The sequence below is a fragment of the Prionailurus viverrinus genome, chromosome D1 (assembly GCF_022837055.1).
Source record: "Prionailurus viverrinus isolate Anna chromosome D1, UM_Priviv_1.0, whole genome shotgun sequence".
Classification (NCBI taxonomy): domain Eukaryota; kingdom Metazoa; phylum Chordata; class Mammalia; order Carnivora; family Felidae; genus Prionailurus; species Prionailurus viverrinus.
Window position 1 is genome coordinate 99,682,308 of NC_062570.1, and position 22,568 is coordinate 99,704,875.

The window sequence follows — 22,568 nt, forward strand, 5'->3', positions numbered from 1 at the left end:
ATCCCCACCCCCACTGTTCCTCTATGAACTTTGGCCGTCTGTGACTGCCCCCCCTTCCTACCCACCCACCCCCCACCCCATCACCTCAGGAGTATCGGTTGCTACACAGAAAGAAGCAAATTACACGTGACTTTCTCCAAGCAAGGTCCAATATCAGGAAAGGCCATTTGTCCTTCCTGACCCCCATGGGAGGAATTCTGTACACAAGCATTGCCACGTGGTCCAAACTTACCATTCCTGTAGACACGGAATCCATTCTTTTCTGCCTCTGTGGAGTGCTTTCTAACTACTTTTAAACTGTATTGCATTCCCCTTGGCCTTCTTAAAGAGGACGGAACACTATTGACCCTCTCTTGGGGCTTGGAAGCCCGAGAAGGGAGGTCACAGTTTCGCTCTCGGGGCAAGGATGCATTTGGGGGTGTTTGCGCCGATGCTAATGGCCCCAGAGTCCGGGTTCTCTGAGGCCTGCTGGCTGCTTTGGGCCGTTTACTCAGTCCCAGGTGGTCTGCTCCCCCCATCTTGCTGTGGTTGCAAACAAGATGCTTCTAGGCTCATCTTTTTCTGTTTCTCCCTTGTTGTGGACTAGAAGCCAGAGAGCACAAGACAGCAGCTATGCACTAGGGTCCTGCCAGCATGGATGCTGTGAGGATGCCTTGGGGCTTAATTCCTGCTCCTGGCCGTGCTCCACGGCACCCCATTCCAGACACGTTGAGCCTTTCTGCTCCACGCTGACCTAGCACCCATGTGCAGTGGGATCTGGCCCGCCCCTCTCCTAGCTGTGTGACCTTGAACGAATCATTTGACCTCTCCAAGACTCAGTTTCCCAATCTATAAAATGGGATGATATCCGACTCTGCTTGTCAAGGTTGACATGTAATAAGTGGCCAGAAAATCCAGTGTGGCAGCCATTATCACTAATCGTCCCCATTGGGCCCATAACCTGAAGAGTTTCAGCCTCACTGGGGCATTTTTAAAAGCCCACTTATCGGGGCGCCTGGGTGGCTCTGTCGGTTAAGCGTCCAACTTCGGCTCATGTCATGATCTCACAGTTTGCGAGTTCGAGCCCCACGTCGGGATCTGTACCGACAGCTCAGAGCCTGGAGCCTGCTTCGGATTCTGTGTCTCCCTCTCTCTCTGCCCCTGAGCTGCTCATGCTCTGTCTCTCTCGGTCTCAAAAATAAATAAAAACATTAAACAAAAAAATTTTAAAAAAGCCACTCATCGGGTGCGGAGGACTTTTTAATGATTTATTCCCCTGATAACAACCAAGGACCTGTCGTTTCACCAGCTCTGACCCCTTGCCAGGCGCTATGTGTCATTTGTCCTGATGTCCCTACCCAGCACTGGCAGTAAATGCCCAAAGGACGTATGAGAAAAAGAGAGATCAGACGGGGTCACCCAGACAAGATGCACCAAAAAATCATAAAGGAGACTCTGTGCTACGAGAGGACTCACTGAGAATAACTTTAATAACTGTTCCTTGAGGAAGCTAACGAGGGAGAGGTGTGGGAAGGGAGAGACGCTTAAGAAGGAGGGTTCAATTTATACAAATCTGATGACTTTGAACTCCCAAGGAAGCACCCCAGGTTGTACTAAGCAAGGCTGACCCTTGGCTGCGGTCAGACGCCCAGGTGGCCCCCTGGAGCTGGGGCTGGAGTCCTGGTGGGAGGTGAGGAGAGGCCGTGGGTAGCGGGCTTGGAGGAGGGAGTGGACGGGTGAGTCAAGGCCCGGCCCGCCACAGTCCTGCCCCTGGCCCCTGGGAGCTTGCCTCCCTGTGTCCGGGCCGGGCGAGGGGTTAATGCTATGGCCAGCGGGGAGGCCTGGCGGGCCCAGCGGGTTCTGTGGGCCTGGGCTCAGTGGGGCGGGTGGCGCCGCTCGGCCAGGCTCCCGCGGCCCAGCACCTCCCCGCTGAACTGGTAGGTGAGCTTTTTCTTGACCTTCTTGACCTCACCCGTCTTGCCATAGTTGCGCAGGGCGCGGGCCATCTTCTGGTAGGTCATTTTCTTGCGGTTTCCCTTCTGGATGCCCCAGCGGTGTGCCAGCGCCTCCTTGTGCTTGGACGAGAACTGGAAGGTGCCCTTGTCCTTGTCCACCCACCAGATGCTGTCCTTCATGTCCCCGCTGCGGAGCAGGTCGAGCAGGAACTGGTACAGGCGGATCTTCTTTTTGCTGCCTGTGGGCGGGAGGTGGTCAGTGCCCTAACACGGGCACCCGCCCTCACCTCCCCCTGGTGTGGGTCCCCCTGGGGGTGGCTGGTCACTGGGGAGGGACTGGCGGTGGGGGGTGGTCTACCGAGGAGTGGGCTCCCTCACCCCACGCCTGGCACTCACACCCGCTCACACCCGTTCACACGCAGCCCGGAGAGGTTCAGACACACATACGCCCTCCCGGACTCGGTCACAGAGATGCACTCTCATCGACACGCGGAGAGGTACAGATGGTCTCAGATGCAGTGCGCACTTTAGCAAACGTTGACACGCTCACAGACACGGACACCACACTCAGCTCTGTGGTGGGACTGCTGTGCCCTTGGCTGGGGTGCACGGGGCACATCTACGGCCAGGGTCAGGGCTGGGCCGGACGGCGGGGCCGCCCTACCTGTTTCCCCATGCAGGAGGCCAGGCCCTGGCTCCAGGCCATCAGCCTCCCCGTCAGACACCTCCAGCGGGGGGCTCTGCCTCTCGCCCTCCTCCTCATCCGAGCTAGGCTGTGCCGGGGACAAGGAGGGGTATGGGAGGCACATCCGGGGTAGGTAGGAGACCTGGAAAGGCAGGGAAAGTGGGTTGAGGTCAGTGAGGGCCGGTTCACAGCTCAGAGCTGCTGAGGAGGGGCCATCTGAGCAAGAGAAGTGGGAGTAAAGAGGGGGGCAGGCCAGCAAGGGGCAGAAAGGTTTGCGAGAAGGCTGGGGAAGTTGGAGGTCAGTCGGGTTACAGGGGTCAGGCAGGGTCAACCACACACGGGGAGTGGGTTGTGGGGGACCAGGGGCTGCTGGAATCAGGCCCTCCCTGGGCTCCCAGTTCAGAGCCTCGTGGCCAGGGGAAAGGGCACCCTTTCTTTATATGCGCAAAGGTGCCATATGGCCTGGCATTCTTGGGATCAGAGGTGGCAGTGAAGAGGGGCCAATGGGATGGTCGGGTGTGGGAGCGACCGGGATTTAATAAGTGGGTGAACAGTGAGAGAAGGGCCAGCAGAGGTCAGCTAGGGGTGGTAGAGGTTAACGGAGGTCACTGATCGGGATGGGGGCGTCCGTGGGGCTGAGGAGGGTCAATGAAGGGGGTCAGTGGAGGCCAGTGGAGGTCAGTGTCCAGCGACTAGGATCCACGAGGGGCCGGTGGATGGGGATCACAGTGGGGATCAGGAGGGCCGTTGAGGTCAGGCAGCTCACTGGAGGGTGGGAATTATCGGGGCTCTGTCCATCGCGGAGCCAGAGGAGATAAGGGTGTGGGGTCACGAGGTCAGTCAGAGGGTCAGGAGGCAGCCGTTGGGGCTCCGGCCGCCGTTGGCGCTGTGGGGCAGGAAGCCGAGTTGAGTAAGAGCCTGTGTCAGCTTCCTGTGAAGCGCCGGCCTCACCACAGGCCGGGTCCCACGGGAGCCGCGGCCGCACGCACCTGGTGGCCGATGCCCGCGTGGGTCGGCGCCATGGGGGTGTCGAGCACGTGCATCTGCTCCAGCTCCATGTGGCGGTAGAGCTGCTGCAGCTGGGGGGGCTGCACGCTCTGCAGCTCCGTGAAGTGGTTCTCGGTGAAGCTCTCGAACTCGCTGTGCACGTGGTGCGGGTGAAAGTCCCAGTAATGGTCTGCAGGGACGGCCAGACGGCGTGCCGTGAGCCCAGGGCGCGGGGCGGGAAAAGGTGACCACGGTGGAGAAAACAGCGATGTCAGGCCACAGGGGGCTATTGGCACCGGCCGGGCCGGGCTCCGGTTGACATTCGTTCGCCCCGCCCCCACCTCGCTATGATTTACCATGCCCATTTTACAGATGAGGACACCGAGGTGTGGCAAGGCCGCATGACATGCCCGCGGTCAGAGGCCCCGTCGATGGCAGGCCTGAGCCAAAGCCGGCATTCCCGGCAACCCTTTTGTCCCGTGTCCAGGCGGTCACAAGGACACGGGTCCTGGCTCTGCCATTCACTTTCTGTGTGACCTCAGGCACATGCACGGACCTCTTCCTTCGGCCTCAGTTGACTCACTTGTAAAATGGGGTTAAAAGTTACTGGGAGGATGCAAATGAGTTCACATTTGTAAAAACTCCCAGCCCCAGAGCAGGCCCTCAGGGGATGCTGATTCCCTCCCTCCCTCCCAGCTCCTGCGAAAACCGGTGGTTCCTGAGCCCGTAGTCACCCGCACACGGTCTTGTCACATGGCCCAGGTGTGATGACAAAGTCACAAGGCTGACATTCCTCACACACCAGAACTTGCCCAGGCCCACGGTGCTGCCCCTTCGAAGCCATGCCCTTGGACAGCTGCGTCTGTCTTCCAGTGAGGTTACCAGGACAAAGGGCTCTCCTGGAAACTCCCCCATAGGTGCTTTCAGAGTCTGTGGTGGGGTGGATTTGAGTCTGGGGAACAGCAACATGCCATCGGGAGCCCTGGCTTGGGACTAGGACATGGTTTCTCTGGGCATCTTTTCCAGGAAAAAAAACCAAAAACCTGCCACATGTCTGTGGAGTTTCTGGGTACAGTCTGGGGTCCAAAAGAAGATGTGGTGATAAAGCGACAAAAGGGATTTTCTAATGTGACCCAAGAGGGAGTATACAAGATGGTGGGCCGGAGTAGCATCTCGGGGACAAGTGCACAGCCCTACATGGGGACCACCACCAGCCCCGTGTGTGTGTGTGTGTGTGTGTGTGTGTGTCTCTTCGTCCTTTTTTTCTCGCATACAAGCACATATTTACTCACACATCCCCAAAATATGTGTTTTTTTGGCTTTCGACTGGTTATCAGAAGACTTGCTTTCTAATCTTGCTCTGTGGTGGCATTCCTGTGTGACCCCAGACAAGCTATTTTATCTCCCTGATCCTCCAATTCCCCAATCTAAAAGTAGGGACCCGACTGGGTAGTGAACCCACAATCCAGGCAGCCCACACTCCCACCTCTACAAGGCTACATGGCACAGAAGAGAAAAAGTACACGATTTGGGAGCCAGACAGAGCTGGGTTCAAATCCTGCCTCTGCCATTTTCTGTCGTGTGCTATTGGGTGGGTCATTCCACTTCTGCAAGCCTCAGTTTCCTCATCTGTAAGATGGGGCTAATGATTACACCCATCTCATATTCTTGTTGTGAGGGTTAAATGAACAAACGCCTTCAAGGTGCTTAGAATAGAACTCGGCACAAAATTAGATCCAATAAACATTACCTGTTACTAATACAATTAATGTGTTATTCTAAAGAACCCGGATTAGCACTTGAGCAAGTGGCAGATACTTTCATACATATTTATTTATTTCCTCTTCTTCCTCCTGTTCCCTGCCATCTCAGTGGTCCAGAGAAATAGTTTTGGTGAGCCTGGCTGTCAGTGTCTCCCAGAGGCCAGAGCTGGGCCCTCAGCATTGTACCATGAGGACAGTGACTTGTTTCGTCCTCGCCTTATTCCCAGTGCCTGGACACAGCAGGCACTCAACGAACATTTCCTGAGTGAGTGAATGAATGAATAAATGAATGAATTCTAGCCTCCTGAGAACTCTCCCTGACTCTCCTCCACAAAATTATCTAAACCTGAAGGGAAAACAAAACAACACTTAATTTGTATTTTCATCTTGCAGTGAGTAAACAGGACCCAGAAGCTCTCCCCTTGCCCAGGACAGTTGGCTCTGTGCTTTAGAGATGGGCTGTTTTGGGGACTCTGGGATTTGGTGAGCCAATCCAGGCTCCTCTCTAGAGACAGATCAGCCCTCCGGTCCCACTCTGGCCCCTCCCATTTTCACCTCCCCCACCCTGGGCTGAACTGTCCAGATCTTGGCACAATGCTTTATCCTGCCCACCGACCTCCACCCTCAAACTCACTATAGTTCCAGGGTTCAGGGGACCCCGCATGCCTGCAACCTTCCAGGTGTGGAGTGAGGGGCCCCCGACTGCTCTTTCCCTCCTGCTCCCCACCTCTGCTCTAGCTTCGCATGAGACCCATGAGCTCATTCTTGGAATCCCAGCCTGAGGCCGGCATTTCCCATGGAGGTCTCAGTACACCTTCACCAGAGTCGCTCTGGGGGGTTTGGGCCCCTCCTTGGAGATGCAGTGAATCAGAAGCGCTGGGAACTGGAATCTAACGGGCCCTAAGGAGGTTCTTGCACTCCCTGACACTCTGGAACCCTGCCCCAGGGTCCTCTGAAAGCTGCAAATGGGACTCGAGCTACAATTAGTTTCAAAAGGCCCAACGGAAACCTCGCCTTTACCCTTGATTTGGGTGTTCAGGCAATTATGTAATAAACGCTGTCTGGTAGACAGAAACGTTCTGTGTATGGGGACCTCTGAAGGGACACAATACAAGGAAGCCTTCATAGTGCGAAAGTCAGCACTCTTGGGCTCTTTGGACCTCATTTATAGATGACTTCACGAACACATTGCTTTATCCCTATTTGTCCCTTCAATGGGTTCCCCGGGTCATCCTGCACCATGCCTCCTTAGCACAACACTGCACCTCAAAAGAATATAATTCCATTTGCATATCTGGAGTTAGTTCGGGACCTCCTTTTTATAGCCTATTAGGCCACCCAGCACATAGTAGGCCTCCATAAATATTCGATCAAATGATCCATTAGAGTTAGCTTTTAACATGTATTTTTAGGTACTGGGCACTATGCTAAGTACTTAATCCACATTTTCTCATGAATCCTCACCCCACCTCTGACAAGGTGGCCACTATAGTATGATCTTTCTTTTGCACACGAGGAAACAATGACTCAGAGAGAGTAAGTCCCTTGTCCACAGACAGCCATTGGTAAAGTCATGTTCCAAACCCACCTGTGTCTGCCTCCAGGGACTGAACTACCAGTATACCATACAACTTCTGAGGAACAAGACTGTTAATTAAAGCTTTAATTAAGACCGATGGTGGCACCGACTTTATCGACTGCTCTTATGCACCTGTCTACCATCATCCACCCCTCACCCATCATTCACCATCCGTCTTCCACCCATCCATCATGCATTCATTCATCCATATTCACCCATCCACCCATCAGTGTCCGTCATCCACCCATCCATCATGCACCCATCAGTTGCTATCCACTCATCATCAATCATTCCCTTCATTCATCCATCCATCATCTAACCTGCCAGCAGTGACCCCGTTCATCTTGACCTCTCATTACCTGGGACCAAAGTCTTACCCACCCATCTCTATTCTTCCTCAGTATATTTGGTGCTCCTAATACCTGTATGTCACCAGGACAAAAATAAAGTCATATTCAAAACAACACACATACTCAAAATTAAAGCCTTAAGTGTCATTCAGTTGACTTTATCTCCTCAGAGCAGGAATCCCAGCCTTAAGCCCAGGGTTCTCCCCAGGGAAGCAGAAGTAAGACCAAGACAGAGAAGGAAGATAAGGAATTAAGACAAGAGCTGATAAAAACAAAATAAAACAAAACAAACAAACAAAAACCTTCTTAGGAAATCACAGACCACTGGACAAAGGGTCCTGAAGCCCAGCCTTCCCGCACATTGTTCAGATTAAGGGAACCGGAAGCCCCGAGAGTGGAGAGCTCCAGGCTTCGTCATACTTGTCACTCTCTACTTTGTATCTTAATTATTAAAGTTTTCGTTATTCCCCCTGTTAAAATAATAAATCTGGTAGGACTTGTGTTTTATTGATTCCATAGCACCTAGCAATGTGCCTGGTGTACAAAAGATGCTTTGTATATATTTATTAGATGGATAGGTCCACGAGAGATGGATGGAGGGTTTGGCAGGTAAAGGGAAGGACGATTGGAAAGCTGAACGAGTGGGAGATTAGATGGGTGTGAGAACACATCGGTGGATGGGTGGACGGTGCGTGGTATGAAAGGATGGAAGAGTACATGGAAAGATGGAAAGATGGAGGGAAGGAGTCATACGTTGGAACTCTGGTTCCTTCACCAACCTCATTGCAAAGAGCAAATCCTATCACGTCCATTGTGATGGCTGTTATCAAAAAAACAAAAACAAAAACAACCCAGAAACTAACCAGTGTTGATGAGGATGTGGAGAAATCGGAACCCTTCTACACTGTCGGTGGGAATTTAGCCTGGTACAGCCACTGTGGAAAACAGTATGGAGGTCCTCAAGAATGAAAAATAGAACTACCATTTTACATCATGTATATTTTACCGCAATTAAAAATAATAATAAATAGTAAACCTGATGAGCCCTGCCTTCAAAATCTATCCTGAATCTGTCCACTTCTTTCTCTCTCTATTGCCACTACCTTTGGCCAAGCCACTGTCATCTCTTGCCTAGATTATGCCAGAAGTTTCCTCCCAGTGCTTTCTCGCTGTTCTGATTGTGATCTTCTCTCCATCTATTCTCCCACAGCAGCCAGAGTGACTTTTTAAAAAGCTTATTCAGGGGCGCCTGGGTGGCGCAGTCGGTTAAGCGCCCGACTTCAGCCAGGTCACGATCTCGCGGTCCGGGAGTTCGAGCCCCGCGTCAGGCTCTGGGCTGATGGCTCAGAGCCTGGAGCCTGTTTCCGATTCTGTGTCTCCCTCTCTCTCTGCCCCTCCCCCGTTCATGCTCTGTCTCTCTCTGTCCCAAAAATAAATAAACGTTGAAAAAAAAATTTTTTAATAAAAAAAAAAGCTTCTTCAGTGGAACTAGTAAGTGTTAGGAGAAGGCACTGAAAACTTGCAGGGAGACAGAACTAAAGTAAACAAGCAGAAGAACAAACAAAAACAAATTAGTTTACATTCAAAACAGAGGACATAAAAAGGCATCCAACTTCAAAAGAAAAACTCTAGTGACCAGAAGATAGAGAAATGCTTTCAAATTCTAAGGGAAACAGGATTTTCAGCCTAGATTTCTATACCCTGTTAATCATAAAGATATGAGAAAAAAAGCAAACAACAAAACCATACCTCCCACACACCGTCTCTTAGGAGACTGTTGTCAGAAGAATAATTCTTGGGGCACCTGGAGGGCTCGGTCAGTTAAGCATCTGACTCCTGATTTCGGCTTAGGTCATGATCTCACACTTCGTGAGTTCAAGCCCCGCGTCGGGCTCTGTGCTGACACTGCTTGGGATTCTCTCCCTTCTATCTCTCTGCCTCTCTCTCTTTCTCTCTTAAAATAAATAAACAAATAAACATTGGGGGGGGAGGAAAGAATAACAACTCCTATCCATGTTACATAGCACTCCCTATGTGCCAGGCACTGTTGTAAGGATTTTACATACAGTGACTCATTCAATCCCTACAGCAATCCTATGAAGTAGGTATCATTATGAAGAAGTTGAGACCTAGAGAGGTGAAATGTCTTGCCCACGATCACCCCAGATAGTAATGGGGAGATGGGGTGTGAATCCCAGTAGCCTGGCTCCAGAATGAGGGCACTATCTCCTTGCTAGCTTGCCCCTCATTCTCTTTTTCAAGGATGAGCAAGTACAGGTAGTCAAAGAACACCATATGGCTCAGCTGTGAGTAATCTTCACATGGTCATACTCCTGGAAAATTCAGGTACTGATTTAACAAGAGTTACTGTACAAAGAAAGACAAATACTCATGATCTCACTTATATGTGAGTGTGTGAGTATGATCTCACTTATATGTGGAATCTAAACCAAAAAACAAAACCCCAAACTTATGGACAAGGAGATCAGATTTGCGGTTGCTAGAGGGCCAGGGTCAGGGTCATGGGAATTGGGGGAATGTGGTCAAAAGGTACAAACTTCTATGTATAAGAGGCACCTGGCTAGCTCTATTGGAAGAGCATGTGAGACTTGATCTCGGGGTTCTGAGTTTGATTCCCACACTGGGTGTAGAGATTACTTAAATAAATAAAACTTACAAAAAAAAAAAAACCTTCTGGTTATGAGTACTGGGTCGCAATGGTGACCACAGCTAGCAATGCTGTATGGTAGACAGTAAAACCTTGGTTAGCGAGCATAATTTGTTCCAGAAACATGCTTGTAATCCAAAGCACTTGTATATCAAAGTGAATTTCAAGATCATGTGACATTCAGTGTCACGTATGACTCGTGTTGCAAGACATCGCTTGTATATCGAGTTAAAATGTATTAGAAATATTTTCTCGCTTTGTGGAACACTGGCAGAACAAGTTACTTGCAGTCCAAGGTTTTACTGTATTTGAAAGTTGCTATGAGAATAGATCCTAAAAGTTCTCTTTACAAGGAGAAAAACTTTTTTGTATCTATATGAGGTGAGGGATATTTCACAATATCTACATACATCAGCTCATTATGCAGTACGCCTTAAGCCCGCACAGCATTGTGCATCAATTACATCAATAAAATGGAACAAAGTTACTGTATAATCATTTGGGTATGTGTGAAGTGTGGGTGAGTGTGTGTATGCTCTGAATGACTACAGAGCCAAAGTCTCATCTTTCATAGGACAAGATGAAAAATTCAAGCCAGACTCATCTCCACCCAGCGTATAGAAGGAACCCATTAAATGCTTATGAGTGGATAAACGAATAACGTACTAAGTCTCTATTTCAAATCTTCGTGCGTACATTTACTTAGTGCTGTGATAGAAAGACTGGACAACTAGCTTTCATCCATCCCCGCCGGGCCACATATGTCATGAAGAAGTGCCGATGATAAGCTTTAGTAAAAAGCAGCAGCTTACAGAATAGTATGAGGCTACGATTCCATTGTTGGGTGAGCAGAATGTGCATATGTGTATGTCTGCACTGACAGATGTACAGGAACATAAATGTGGAATAAAATGTCTACAAGGATTGACTAAGGTGCCATCAGTGGGGAGGGAAGTTGGGAAGAGGGAAATATTTTCCTTGATAAAGCTGTTGTTGATTATTTTAATAATCAAAAATTAAGGGTTTAAAATTTATTTAGATTTTCACCACACACACACACACACACACACACAATTCAGATCATGTCATTCCCCTGCTCAAAACCCTCCAATGGCTTCCCATTCCCATTGTTTGTAGGATAACACCCAAACTCCTGCCATGGCCTTCAGGCACTGTGTGATCTGTCCTCCGCAGGTCCCTCCGGCTTCCCTTGGTCTCCACTACGCCCTGCATGCCCCGGCCACCCAGGCCCTCTCTCAAGGTCCATGCTACATTGCATTTCAGTTCTCTCTACCTTTGCGTGCGTGTTCCTTCTCTTTACTCAGATTTCACCTCAACTGCCCTCCTCAGAGGCCTTCCCTAACCACCCGAACGAAAGTAGCCCCTAACACAGGCACTCTGCCTTATGTTACTTTGCTTTTTAGAAGACTGCTTATGGCCTGTCTGCTTAGTTGACTGCCGCCTTTTCCCTCACTGGAATGTAAGTTCTGTGAGAACGGTGCCTTTGCGTGGCTTGCTTATCACAGAAACTCCAGTGGCTAGAATGGTGTCTGGCCCATGGCATGCAATCAGAAGCTATTTGGTAGATGGAAAAATGGGGCATGAGTGGGCCTGAGGAAAGATGGTAAGTGTTGGGAGGATGAGTGGGTGGCCACAAGGGTGAGTGGTGGAAGGGGTGGGTGGCTGGTTGGTTGACTGTCACCTAGGTCAGTTGAAAATGACGCAGTGGAGCTGTCACAGAGCCTTCTGTGTGTCTCCCACTCTCCCAGCTGCTTCCTCTTCCCCAACTGGGGGAAGGAGTAAAGCTAACATACTCTGACCCGAAAGCTCACTGCGCCTTGTGCTCAGCCCCTCGCACCTTTTGTGCATTAACTCAGTGAATCATTACACCTCTACGGGGTCAGGGTTTCCATGCTCTCACTTCCATATATGAGGGAACAGGGGCTCCCAGAGGTTAAGTCACTTGCTCTAAGGTCACACACACACTGGTGAGTGATGGAACCGGGATCAGACCCAGGCCAACCCCAGTGCTTTTTTAGTAAGTTCAACCACCTAAAAATGTAGACCCAGGGGCGCCTGGGTGGCGCAGTCGGTTAAGCGTCCGACTTCAGCCAGGTCACGATCTCGCGGTCCGGGAGTTCGAGCCCCGCGTCGGGCTCTGGGCTGATGGCTCAGAGCCTGGAGCCTGTTTCCGATTCTGTGTCTCCCTCTCTCTCTGCCCCTCCCCCGTTCATGCTCTGTCTCTCTCTGTCCCAAAAATAAATAAACGTTGAAAAAAAAATTTTTTTTTTAAAAATGTAGACCCAGAGGACATGCAGGAACTAGTGAAGAATGTGGGGTGTCTCTACTCTTGGGTCTTCATTAGGAAAGGACAGAACAGGTGCACAGATCAGCAGAGATGCCCAGATGGGCGATGATGGGGCAGGGGGTGGGGGTGGGGGGGAGTAGGGTGTAGGGTGGGGAGTAGGGGCCAGGACACCCGTGGACACCAGAGGAGTCTCCGAAGGAATCGGGGCATGACCAAAACAGGGTGCTCTGGCATCTAATCAAGCGTCATTCCTAGAGCCCCAGCCCTGATATAAGGGATCTGCCTGGGCACCGAGCCAGGAAAGCACAAGCACTTTTTCTCTAAAGTGCTCACTTCAGCCCCAGCCCCTGGTCTAGCTGGTTTCTAGATGCGTGCACACACCCTCATATTACAAGAGGGGACACTGAGGCTGCAGCGGACCCAAAGGAAATGACCCCAAACCCAGTGAAACTGAGTGGAGGTTAGGCCAGAGGGGAAAAGGTCCCTAATGTTGGAAGCAGTCCCAGGCCGCGCTGAGTTTGCTGAGACCTGGCCGTCCTGCTGCCTGGAGCCACCAGGGGGAGCCAGTCCTCAAGGCCAGAGGGACCTTCTCGGGTCCTGAACTGCTAGGGGCAGAGGCCACCAGTGCTGGTCTCTAGGTCACAGAGACCCACCCTTGATCCTGGCTGGGGGAGATGGGAGGAGGGGGTGGGTGAGGGAGACTTTCTCTCTAAATTGACTTTTCCACAAAGAGATCATTTTGCTTGCAGAATCATAAATGAACTTTAAAGGATGACAAAAAAGGATGCTTTACAACCTTCCTAGCCCTGAGATTCTGAAAGAAGTCTGTGTGTTCCCCCATGAGGGCTGGAGGCATATCTACCACCTACTTCCAGGACATGGCCCCCAGGTGTGGCCTGGCAGTGTGAAACCTTCCTCTGTGCTGTGGCACCCGACCTGCCTCTCCCTCTGGGGCTGCAGACACGCCAGTGCCTGGCCTGCCCCGGTTTCAGAATCCTAGAGAATTCCCCAATGAAGACCTGCTAACTAGGCCTTCTCACTTGGGCTCAGGGGTCCCATAGAGACACCGAGATCCCCTTTGGGTGTCCTCTCACAGTGCCCTGTCCAGGTGCCAGCCACCTAATGCCTGTCCCCATCTACCCTGAATTTGCTCCAGGGTCAAGACTGGGCCGGGGGATGGGCAGCGAGACTGGGACAAAAGGACCCTTGGCCCACACTCCGTTGTCACTCCCACCCCAGCAAACTGGGGCTCCAGCCCCTGCTGAATGAGGGGGACCTCAGAGCCTTTCCCTTAGTGAGCAGTTCTCAAACAGGGGTGATTCTGCCCCCCAGGGGACATTTGGCAACGTGTGGAGACATTTTTGGTTGTCGTGACCGGTGGTGCTTCTGGCTTCTAGTGGGTAGAAGCCAGGGATGCTGCTAGACAGCCTACAACCTACAGGGCAGGCTCCCGCAACAAAGACATTCTCCAGCCCCGAACGTCAATGGAAGTTAAGGACACAGCAGGGAGCAGAGCCGCCCCACGTGGAGTTCAGGGCAAGGGGGTGAGGACAACAGAGAGGATGAAGGGGCCTGGGGGGAGGGGGAGAGGAGAAAGCCCTGGACCTGGAGCAGACTGGGTTCCACCCACCGGCTGCGTGACCCTGTACAGGTCACTTAGCTCCCCGAGCCTCCGTTTCCTCATTTGTGAAAGGCCACAAGGACTGGACCAGACGATAAACGTGGGCGAAGCTACCCTCGTGCCCTGGCACACCACAGATTCTCAATAAATGCAGGCTGGGGTGTGGGGCGTGGGGGTTTAGAGTAGTAAGCTCACGTCCTTTGAAAGCTAGTTTAATCCAATTCTCAGGATCCCAAAGAAGCCTTCCCTTCTCCCTCATGGCCCAGGCCCGGCTGGGGACGCGGGGGCGGGGGAGGGCCCTGTACTCACCGCTGTGGCTTTCTCCATCACTGCTGAGATAGGGGTAGTATTCGTGCGTCTGGCGTTGGTACAGGTCCGTGTCATAGGGAACCAGGTCTTCCGATGGCTGCTGAGAGAAGAGGCAGTCAGGACTCGGATGTTGGCGGGAAAACCGCAGTCAGGTTGGCAGCCCCCGGTATGTTGGGGCCACACCACCCTCTCGCGCTGAAGGGACCGCATCAGACCTACAGCCCTCTCTCTGCCTGACCTGGGAGAGGCCGCAGTGGGGACAGGAGAGTAAGACCCTCGGCTCCTGCAGAAAGGGGCTGACAGGGACCCCCCCAAGGTCAGAGGTCAAAGGAGGACCAAGGCTGGGAGGAGAGCATGGCCTCCCCGCACCCCCTCCCCTGCACAGCCACACTCCACATGGACACCTGCACCCCAGGTCCCCATCTCACACAGGAACTCTCACATCCACACCTCCAAATGTACAGACGCTCCCGTGACACGCACACTCCCGCGTGTGAACTCACACCCACAGTCTACCCACGCTCACCCTCACCCTAATTCTACAGGTCACTCACATTCACACACACTTGTGGTCACACTCACACGCACTGTTGTGCACTCACCCTGTAGGCACACACAGCCACTTGAATTACCGCACGTATCCTCACGCTTGCCTTCAAGCACCTTAAACACAGGCTCATGCCCACACCATCATGGCCGCGCACGCTCCACTTACACACCCACCCCCATAGCACACATGCTTGTCCTCCGGCCAGTCTCCACAGCCCACGCCCGGGCCCAGGCACCCTCATGATGACCAGTGGCCGTTCACACTCATGGATTGTGTAGTGCTCTCCAGGCAGGCTCTGGGGCCATGGGCCAGCCAGAGCCTTGGTCCTCTCCCTCTCCCTCCTCCGTCCTCCTTCTGACACACCCACTGGGATATTCCCTTCCCTCCCCTCCCCTCCCTCCCCTCACCCCTCATTGCTCCCCCCACCCCTCCCTGTCCTCCTCTCCCCTTCCTCCCGCTCTAGCCCCTCACTCCTCCCTGTCCTCCTCTCTACTCCTCCCCCTCCTCCCCCTCCACCCTCACTCCTCCCTTTCCTCCTCTCTACCCTTCCCCCTCTTCCTCCTCCCCCTCCACTCCCCACTCCTCCCTCTCCCCCTCTCCCCCTCCTCCACTCCACTCTTTCCTCTCCCCCTCCTCCCCCTATACCCCTCACTCCCAGCCATCCTCCTCTCTACCCCTATCCGTCCTCGGCCTCCCCCTCCCACGCCTCCCTGGCCTCCTCCCCCTCCTGCCCCTCCAGCCCTCACTCCTCTGCATCCTGGTGCAACACAGGGACACACACACGCAGAGTCTTCACAACTGTCCTCAGGCCTCTCCCCACCCCCGCAGTGTGCGCGCAGGGATTGCACAACAGTTACTCAGGCCCTCAGAGCTCGGGTTGGGGGCCAGGGCTGCCTTGGGAGCCCACCTTCCCAGGAGTGCTCCCTTCTCTGAGAGGTCTGGCATAGCAAACCAAGAAGCTGTGCCTCCCGCCTAGCTGTGTCTGGAGTTCAGGGATTGAGAGGTCAAGGGTCAGAGACGCTGTGGTCCAGCTCCTGGGCCTGTGGCTTTCTTGAGGCGGCCTTGGCTCTTCCTGGGACCACCTCCGTCACCCCCTGCCTGCCCCCTCCTCTCCTTCTTGGTGATGGGAGGGGGAGGGTGGGATGGGCCCAGCTCCAGGGCCGGCTGGCTGGGGTGGTCTGTGTCAGGCCAGGAGCCCAGCACTGGGTTTCCAGGCAGCCCAGCCCAACAGCAGGATGTCAGGCCTGGGGTGCCTCCCTGGGCCCCGAGGCCTGACTGGGGTGGGGTGGGGGGAGGGAGCAGCCTCCAAGCCGGGAAAGCTGAGTCAGGTGGGCAGGCCCTGCCAAGCCCTTCCCGGCTCTCCCAGGGCTCCCCACCCTCGCTGAGTGGGGATGGGGCGTGAGAGAGAGAGGGGTCTTCTCTGAGGGGCCCAGGTCTGCATCTGCCTGAGGCTTTAACTGTCACAGAGAGCAGGAGTGGTGGGGACCTGCCCTTCCCCCCCCCCCCCAGGGGTCCCTTGGGACTCCTGCTGCTTCACCTCTAGTCTCTGCCCCAGCCTCAGCCCCCGCCCGGAACTCCGGTATCCACTGACCAGGTCCTGTCCCGGCACCCTTGCGCTCAGCCCCAGGATCGGCCCAGCTCCAGCGCCTGCCCTCCTCTCCCCCGCCCTGGCCAAGGCCCCAACCAAACTGCCGTCCTAGTCTCTGCTCTACTCATTGCTGCCGCCCAGCCCCTGCCCCTGCCCCTGCCCCAGCCCCAGCCCCTGGGGAGAGCCGGTCCAAGGCCCAGATCTTTGGGTCAACAACCATGTCCCCTGTGCCAGGCTCCAGACTGGGCACCGGGAACCCAGACATAAGGCGGCCTTAGTCTCCAAGAGCACCTGGGGCCATGGACTGAGACATCTGGCCTGTTGCCTCCTGTCCTTTAAGCCTTTACTGTCCTGGGGACTGGCTTCCCCCCACACCAGTCTCCCCATCTCCTCCTCCGCCACCTCTCTGCCACTGCCCTCACCATCCCCACCCCGACACCCTGCCCAGGAGCTACGGCCTGCCACCCAAGCCCCTAAAGCACCCAAGTCTATAAATAACCGTTCAGGCCCCACCGATCACAGCCCCACCATGAGCCCAGCCCTCAGCCCGCCAGGGCATGCTCTGAAGAAACCAATGGCCCCCTCGCTGGATCTCAGACCAGGAGCTCCAGGGAGGAAACACCAATTTCCCACTGATAGCTAACCGGGAGGGCAGCTGGCTGGTGGGTTGGAGGGCAGGCGGACTGGTGTCTGAGGGCTGAGGGTCGAGCCAGTAGAGGAGTCCCAGTACTCACAGGGGGGACGAGGGGAAACCCTTCCATTTTGCACGCCTGTAACATCCAGCCGATCTCCTAGCCGGTCAGGTCCCCTGCTTCGGTGGGGGCCAGTGCGGAGCCCCTCAGGATGGGGCGCCCCGTCAGGGGCTGGGACGAACTCAGGGCGGGCGCAGGGCTCAGGCCTGCCCCATGAGCTACAGGAGCCCTGGGTGAGCCCCCTCCCTTGACATTGCAGGGCCAGCGCAAGTTCCTGATTTTATCGAAGGGCCTGCCACTGGGAGATAGTCCCCTTGGGGTGACATCACCGCCCCAGCCCGTTTGCATAAATCTCTTGCGCGACAGGAAGTCTCTGGCCGGCTGGGGCAGGTGGTGCTCCAGGGGCTGGCCTGGGAGGCTATGGGGGCCAGGCCCCCTGCCCAGAGGAAGCTGGAACTGTGAGGGGCGGTCTTGGAGGCTGGGGTGGGGAGAAAGAGTGGGAGGGAGGAAGGCCAGCTCTACCACAGGGAGGCCATTGCTGCCCCCACGCCCTGCTGACGCCCCCTAACCCCTAACCCTACAAATGCCCAGTGCTCTTGAGACCCCCATGTGGCCATCAGTCACTGGCTTGGGGTCAGAGCTGGTGGTGGTGGCTACTAGGGGCCTTCACTTTCTGGGGTCAGCCTGGCTGGCTGAGAGCTCTGATCTAGCAGAGTGCCAGGCCTGGCTCTTCTGGGTCCAGGGTCCCCAACACTTATGTTCTATCCAGCCTGGGGCTGGGCTCTAGGGCAAGGTCCTCAGCATAGTGCTATTTGTCCCTTCCCTCTGAGTTCCTTCACACCAGCTTCCCTTCCATCAGAGGATGGTCCTGGGTCCTTACGCCTTCCCCTCCCAGTTTCCTGAGTACCACTGCTTCTTCCAAATCCCTAGGGGCTCTATTCTCAGCCCAGATTTCTCAGTTTCCCCACTCCTTGCCAATGCCTGAATGTCAATCTAGTCTTCCCAGTTTACACACCTTTCTTGTTTGTCCATCATTCATTTTCCTACCATTCTATTTTTTGTCTAGATGTCCATCCATCTATCCCCCCATCAAGCCAACCATATGTTTATTTATTTATCAGTTTATGTAACCGTTCATTTATTCTTCCATTTACTTGTTAGTCTATTCATCCATCCACTCATCTGTTTATCTATTTGTCCATCTAGCCATCTAGATGCTCCTCTACTAGCCCATCCATCTGTGATTGACGCATCACTTTATATTTTCATCTTTAAAAATTTTTTTTAATATTCATTTATTTTGGGGGGGGGCAGAGAGAGAGGGAGACACAGAATCCAAAGCAGGCTCCAGGCTCCAAGCTGTCACCACAGAGCCCGAGGCAGGGCTCAAACTCACAAACCACAAGATCATGACCTGAACCGAAGCCTCCTAAGCACCCCTATATTTTCATCTGTTTATCCACTGTATATCCAGCTCTCAATCTGTTCATCCACCGGTTCATGCATCCACCCATCCACCCATCCACCCATCTACCCATCCATTCACCGATCTACCCATCCATCCATCTATGCATCCTGCCGGTATTAACTAAGCTCCAGGCTCTATGCTGCGTTATGGGAAAGTAGGTAAGTACTGGACAAGATCCCTGTTTTCAGAGAGCTCCTGACCTAGTCTGGAAGGCAGGGATGAATAGAGACATTTTTTGATCCATTGGCCTCTGGTGAGTCCACTTCACTGCAGAAGAACTTCTTGAGCATTCTATTTCCTCCCACATGTAGTCTTACCCTCTGCTTTATATCCTCTTCCCACTAAGACTAGCCTGCCTCTTCCCATCAGTGGAATCCCAAGCCCCCAAGTGTTTCTTCACTGGCAGCAAAGACCAGGGATTCACAAGGTCTAAGTTCACCATTAAATCTATTTCACTTCCATCTTCACTGATTTTTTTGCATCTGTACTTGGGACTCTCCAAGAGGTCCAGGTCACAAGTCCTTAGGACTCCCTAGGAACATGACCGAGGCCCCTCCCCAAGAGTAGGGGACAGGCGGCTGACTTGACAGGAGTTCCATTCCTTCTCCCCATTTCCCCATCAAGAAGGCCATGTCCCAGCTGACTGCATGTGTGTGGGGTGGGTCTACCTCATGAGAACCAGGTCCTGCTTGACGTGTTCATTCTTCATTCATTCAGTCATGTCTTGGTTTGCTTTGTTTATATCTTTATTTGTCTACTAATTCTTTCATTTCATCACTAACTTTTTATTGAAGGCCTTCTATGTGCTGGGCCTGGTAAGGGGGCACAAATATGAAGAGAGCACGTCCTGGGCCCCCAAGAGTTCACAGGCTTGCAAAGAGAACACACAGAGAACACACATGTTAAACCGGTAGTATGGTTCTTTCAGGGGGTGGGGGAACAAGAGAGAGGTGCTACGTGCATTGGGGAGCGATTATTTTGGTCTAGACGACAGGTAGGGAAGCATGCAAGGGAAAAGGAGTGTCTAGCTGAGGAACCAGCCTGGGCAAAGGTAAGAAGATGGAAAAGAACAAAGGGACAGTGAGCCTTCATCCTGTGACTAGAAACAAGACAAGAAAGCAAAGAGCCTTGAGTGTCAGGCCAAGGAGACTGGGTTGCATCCAGGGATAGAGTGGAGCCTTTGCTGTTTGTAAGCAGGGAGTGTGCTGCTCATTTCCATCGGTGCAGGCAACATGCTGTGTCAGCTATGTGTTCCTGAGGCCTGAGTCTTGAGGGGCTCCAGGAGAGGAAAGAGATTCCATTATCTCAAGTCTGGCCAAGCCCAAGGGGCCTGGATACAGAAGCCCCAAAAAGATCCAGGGCCCAAATCTCTAAAAATGGGCAAAATGACTCTCACTCTCTGTGCAGTAAGTCACAATATCTGTGTCCATTTGAATACCAGCAAGCCCTCTTTACCCTTCCTCCCACTTCCCCTCCTCCCAAAATGTACCAGAGGCCTCCTCCCTAGACCTTATATCCCCAGGGATCCACTGTTATTCAAAGCCCTCGGAATAGTAGCACCCAGATTCTAAGCAATTCGGACCCAGAAGGGTCTGATAATCAACCACCTAGGATCTCCTAAAAGGGTGGGGAGGACAACACTTGTCTGAGTGCCCAGCACTGTGCTGGGTCTTCCAGCCTTGTGATCTCACGTAGCCAAGACAACGATCTGTTAAACTGAGGCCCAAGAGGTCAGTGACTTGCCCAGGGTCAAGTGTGTGAGTGGAGAGCTGGGGCATCAGATCTGCCTTTTGGGTCCCTGTGGGGAAGGAAGGAAGGGGAAAAGGCTGAGAAGCCAAGCACGGAGGTGGCAAGAGGGCAGAGAGGGGGGAAAGGGAGGATTGAAAAGGAAGAGGGAAAAAAAGGGGAGAAAGAGTAACAGAAGGAAGCAGAGAGAGGTGAGATAAGAAAGAGAATAGGCAAGGGGGTGGAAGAGGAGGGCAGAGGGGAGAGGGAGAGGAGAGGGGACAGCCTCCTCCTCCTGCAGGGGAGCAATGGGCCCAGAGAGGGTCCCCGACTTGCTGGAGGTCTACAGGATGCATCGTACCTGGGCTGTGGCTCTCATTCTCATCAGTAAGGAATGGATCTGAAACCGAAAATCTTGGAGGCTCCAGGGAATGAGAGGGAAAAAACCACATTTTAAAAATTATTTTATTTTTTAAATAGGTAACATATGCACATGGTACAAAACTCAAAGGCACAAAAAAGGGACACAGCTGCCCAGTTCTCCTTCCAGAGGCAACCCTCCCCGTTACCTGATTCTTGTGAATTTTTCTAGAGATAGTCCGAGTAGACACAAAAAGGCAGGTATACTATTTTGAAAACTTCACACAAAAGGTAGCACACTAAACACATTGTACTTACCTCTGGTTCTATTTTTCCCCTAAATCCATTCCATGCCCAGACATAGAGAGCTGTTTTATTCCTTTTAATGACTATAGTATTTCACTGTTTGAATGGACTCTAATTTTTTTTTTTTTAATTAAGCTCTATACCTGACGTGGGGCTTGAACTCATGATCTCGAGGTCAAGAGTCATGTTCTACCAACTGAGCCAGCCAGGCACCCCTGGACTGTGATTTTTTTAATGTTTATTTATTTTGAGACATAAAGAGAGAGAGAGAGAGAGAGAGAGAGAGAGAGAATGCTAACGGGGGAAGGGAAACGAGAGGGAGAGAGAGAATCCTAAGCAGGCTCCACACTGTCAGTGCAGAACATGACATGGGGCTAGAACACACGAACCACGACGATCATGACCTGAGCCAAAATCAAGAGCCAGACACTTAACCAACTGAGCCAACCAGGTGCCCCTGGACTGTGATATTTTTAATCACGAGAGATCTCATTCATATAAAAGAGTACACAAAACATTTCTGTACAGTTTAAGGAGCAAAAATAAAACTAACACTATGTAGCCTCCATCCAAGTCAAGAAATATAACCTATCCAGCACTCTAGAAGCATCCTCCAAAGGTCCCCTTACAGATCTCTCCCTGTGTCTAGAAATAACACTAGTCTAACTTTTTTAGTAATTATTTCCTCACTTTTCCTTATAGTTTTGCCACTTACCTAAACATCTCCACAGTTTAGCTGTTATCTTAGCAGACTTTAACCTCATATAAAAAGAATAATGGTATAAATATTCTTTCGGGTCCTGCTTCTCTTTCCTACCTTCAGGTTGCATGTAGCCTTGGTCTGTTTTCATTGCAGTATAATATTCCATGGTTAAAAATCTTATTTAAACAGTCTTTCATTGATGTGGACATTTGGGTTGTTTCCAGTCTTCTGCTATTATAAATCATAATACAATCTATAAAATTTTCTAGTTTGCACATATCCTAGTGTGTGTGTTGTTTTTTTTTTTTTTTTTTTTTTTTTTTTAGGGAAGCTAGAGGGAATATAGGGAAGATCTGAGTTACACGTTTCCTGGGCTGGATGGACTGGTAACACTGACTCAGGATGTCTGCTCTTATGCTTTTTGTTTGTCTCTAAAAAAGCACCGTTCAACACAAATAACAGAACGTCACTTTCTGCCCTCGATGAAAACAATGTGGGAGAAAGGCCCACTACTGTGGAAGTAAATGTTTGAAGGGAAGTTAAATGCTATAAATTCTCCTTTTTCTATATTTAATTTTTCAAGGTTAATCTTGATGGTTAAGAGATTGGTACTAGAAAGAAAATCACTACAACCGGGACGCCGGGGTGGTGGCTCAGTCGGTTGAGTATCCGGGTCATGATTTCGGCTCAGGTCATGATCCCAGGGTCTAGGGATTGAGCCCTGCATCAGGCTCTATGCTGGGTATGGAGCCTGCTTAAGATTCTCTCTCTCTCTCTCTCTCTCTCTCTCTCTCTCTCCCCTCTGCCCCTCCCCCTACTTGTGCACTCTCTCCCTGTCTCTCTTTAAAATAGAAAAAGAAAAAGAAAATCACCACAACTGAATGGAAGCTGAATGACCTCCTTATAGACACTAATAAATAGTATCAGAAAATCTAAAATAGAAATTAAAAGCCCTTCAATTATAAGTAATAT

The 22,568-nt window shown here is 52.1% G+C and overlaps 1 protein-coding gene across 2 annotated transcripts; it reads right to left on the reverse strand.

Annotated features, from left to right (window-relative positions):
• Positions 1–1,451: 1,451 nt before the first annotated feature.
• Positions 1,452–17,341, reverse strand: SPI1 (Spi-1 proto-oncogene). Of its 2 annotated transcripts, none has more exons than XM_047878836.1 (5): positions 17,077–17,341; positions 14,205–14,304; positions 3,609–3,796; positions 2,599–2,761; positions 1,452–2,173 (listed from the first exon to the last, which is right to left on the reverse strand). In XM_047878836.1, the coding sequence occupies exons 1-5, from the start codon at positions 17,119–17,121 to the stop codon at positions 1,854–1,856; spliced, it is 816 nt and encodes a 271-aa protein (XP_047734792.1). In that variant the 5' UTR covers positions 17,122–17,341; the 3' UTR covers positions 1,452–1,853. The 2 variants fall into 2 exon arrangements, with proteins under 2 accessions (XP_047734792.1, XP_047734793.1); XM_047878837.1 differs by having other exon boundaries at positions 14,205–14,301; positions 17,077–17,339.
• Between the last annotated feature and the right edge of the window lie 5,227 nt (positions 17,342–22,568).

Bases quoted from the DNA above. Each gene is read 5' to 3' on its own strand.
- SPI1 (XM_047878836.1), bottom strand. From the start codon at position 17,121: ATGTTACAGGCGTGCAAAATGGAAGGGTTTCCCCTCGTCCCCCCT. The intron at 3,797-14,204 runs GTGAGTACAGGG...CCGTCCCTGCAG, and splicing joins TGATGGAGAAAGCCACAGCG to ACCATTACTGGGACTTTCAC. The intron at 2,174-2,598 runs GTAGGGCGGCCC...TCCCGCCCACAG, and splicing joins CCTCCTGCATGGGGAAACAG to GCAGCAAAAAGAAGATCCGC.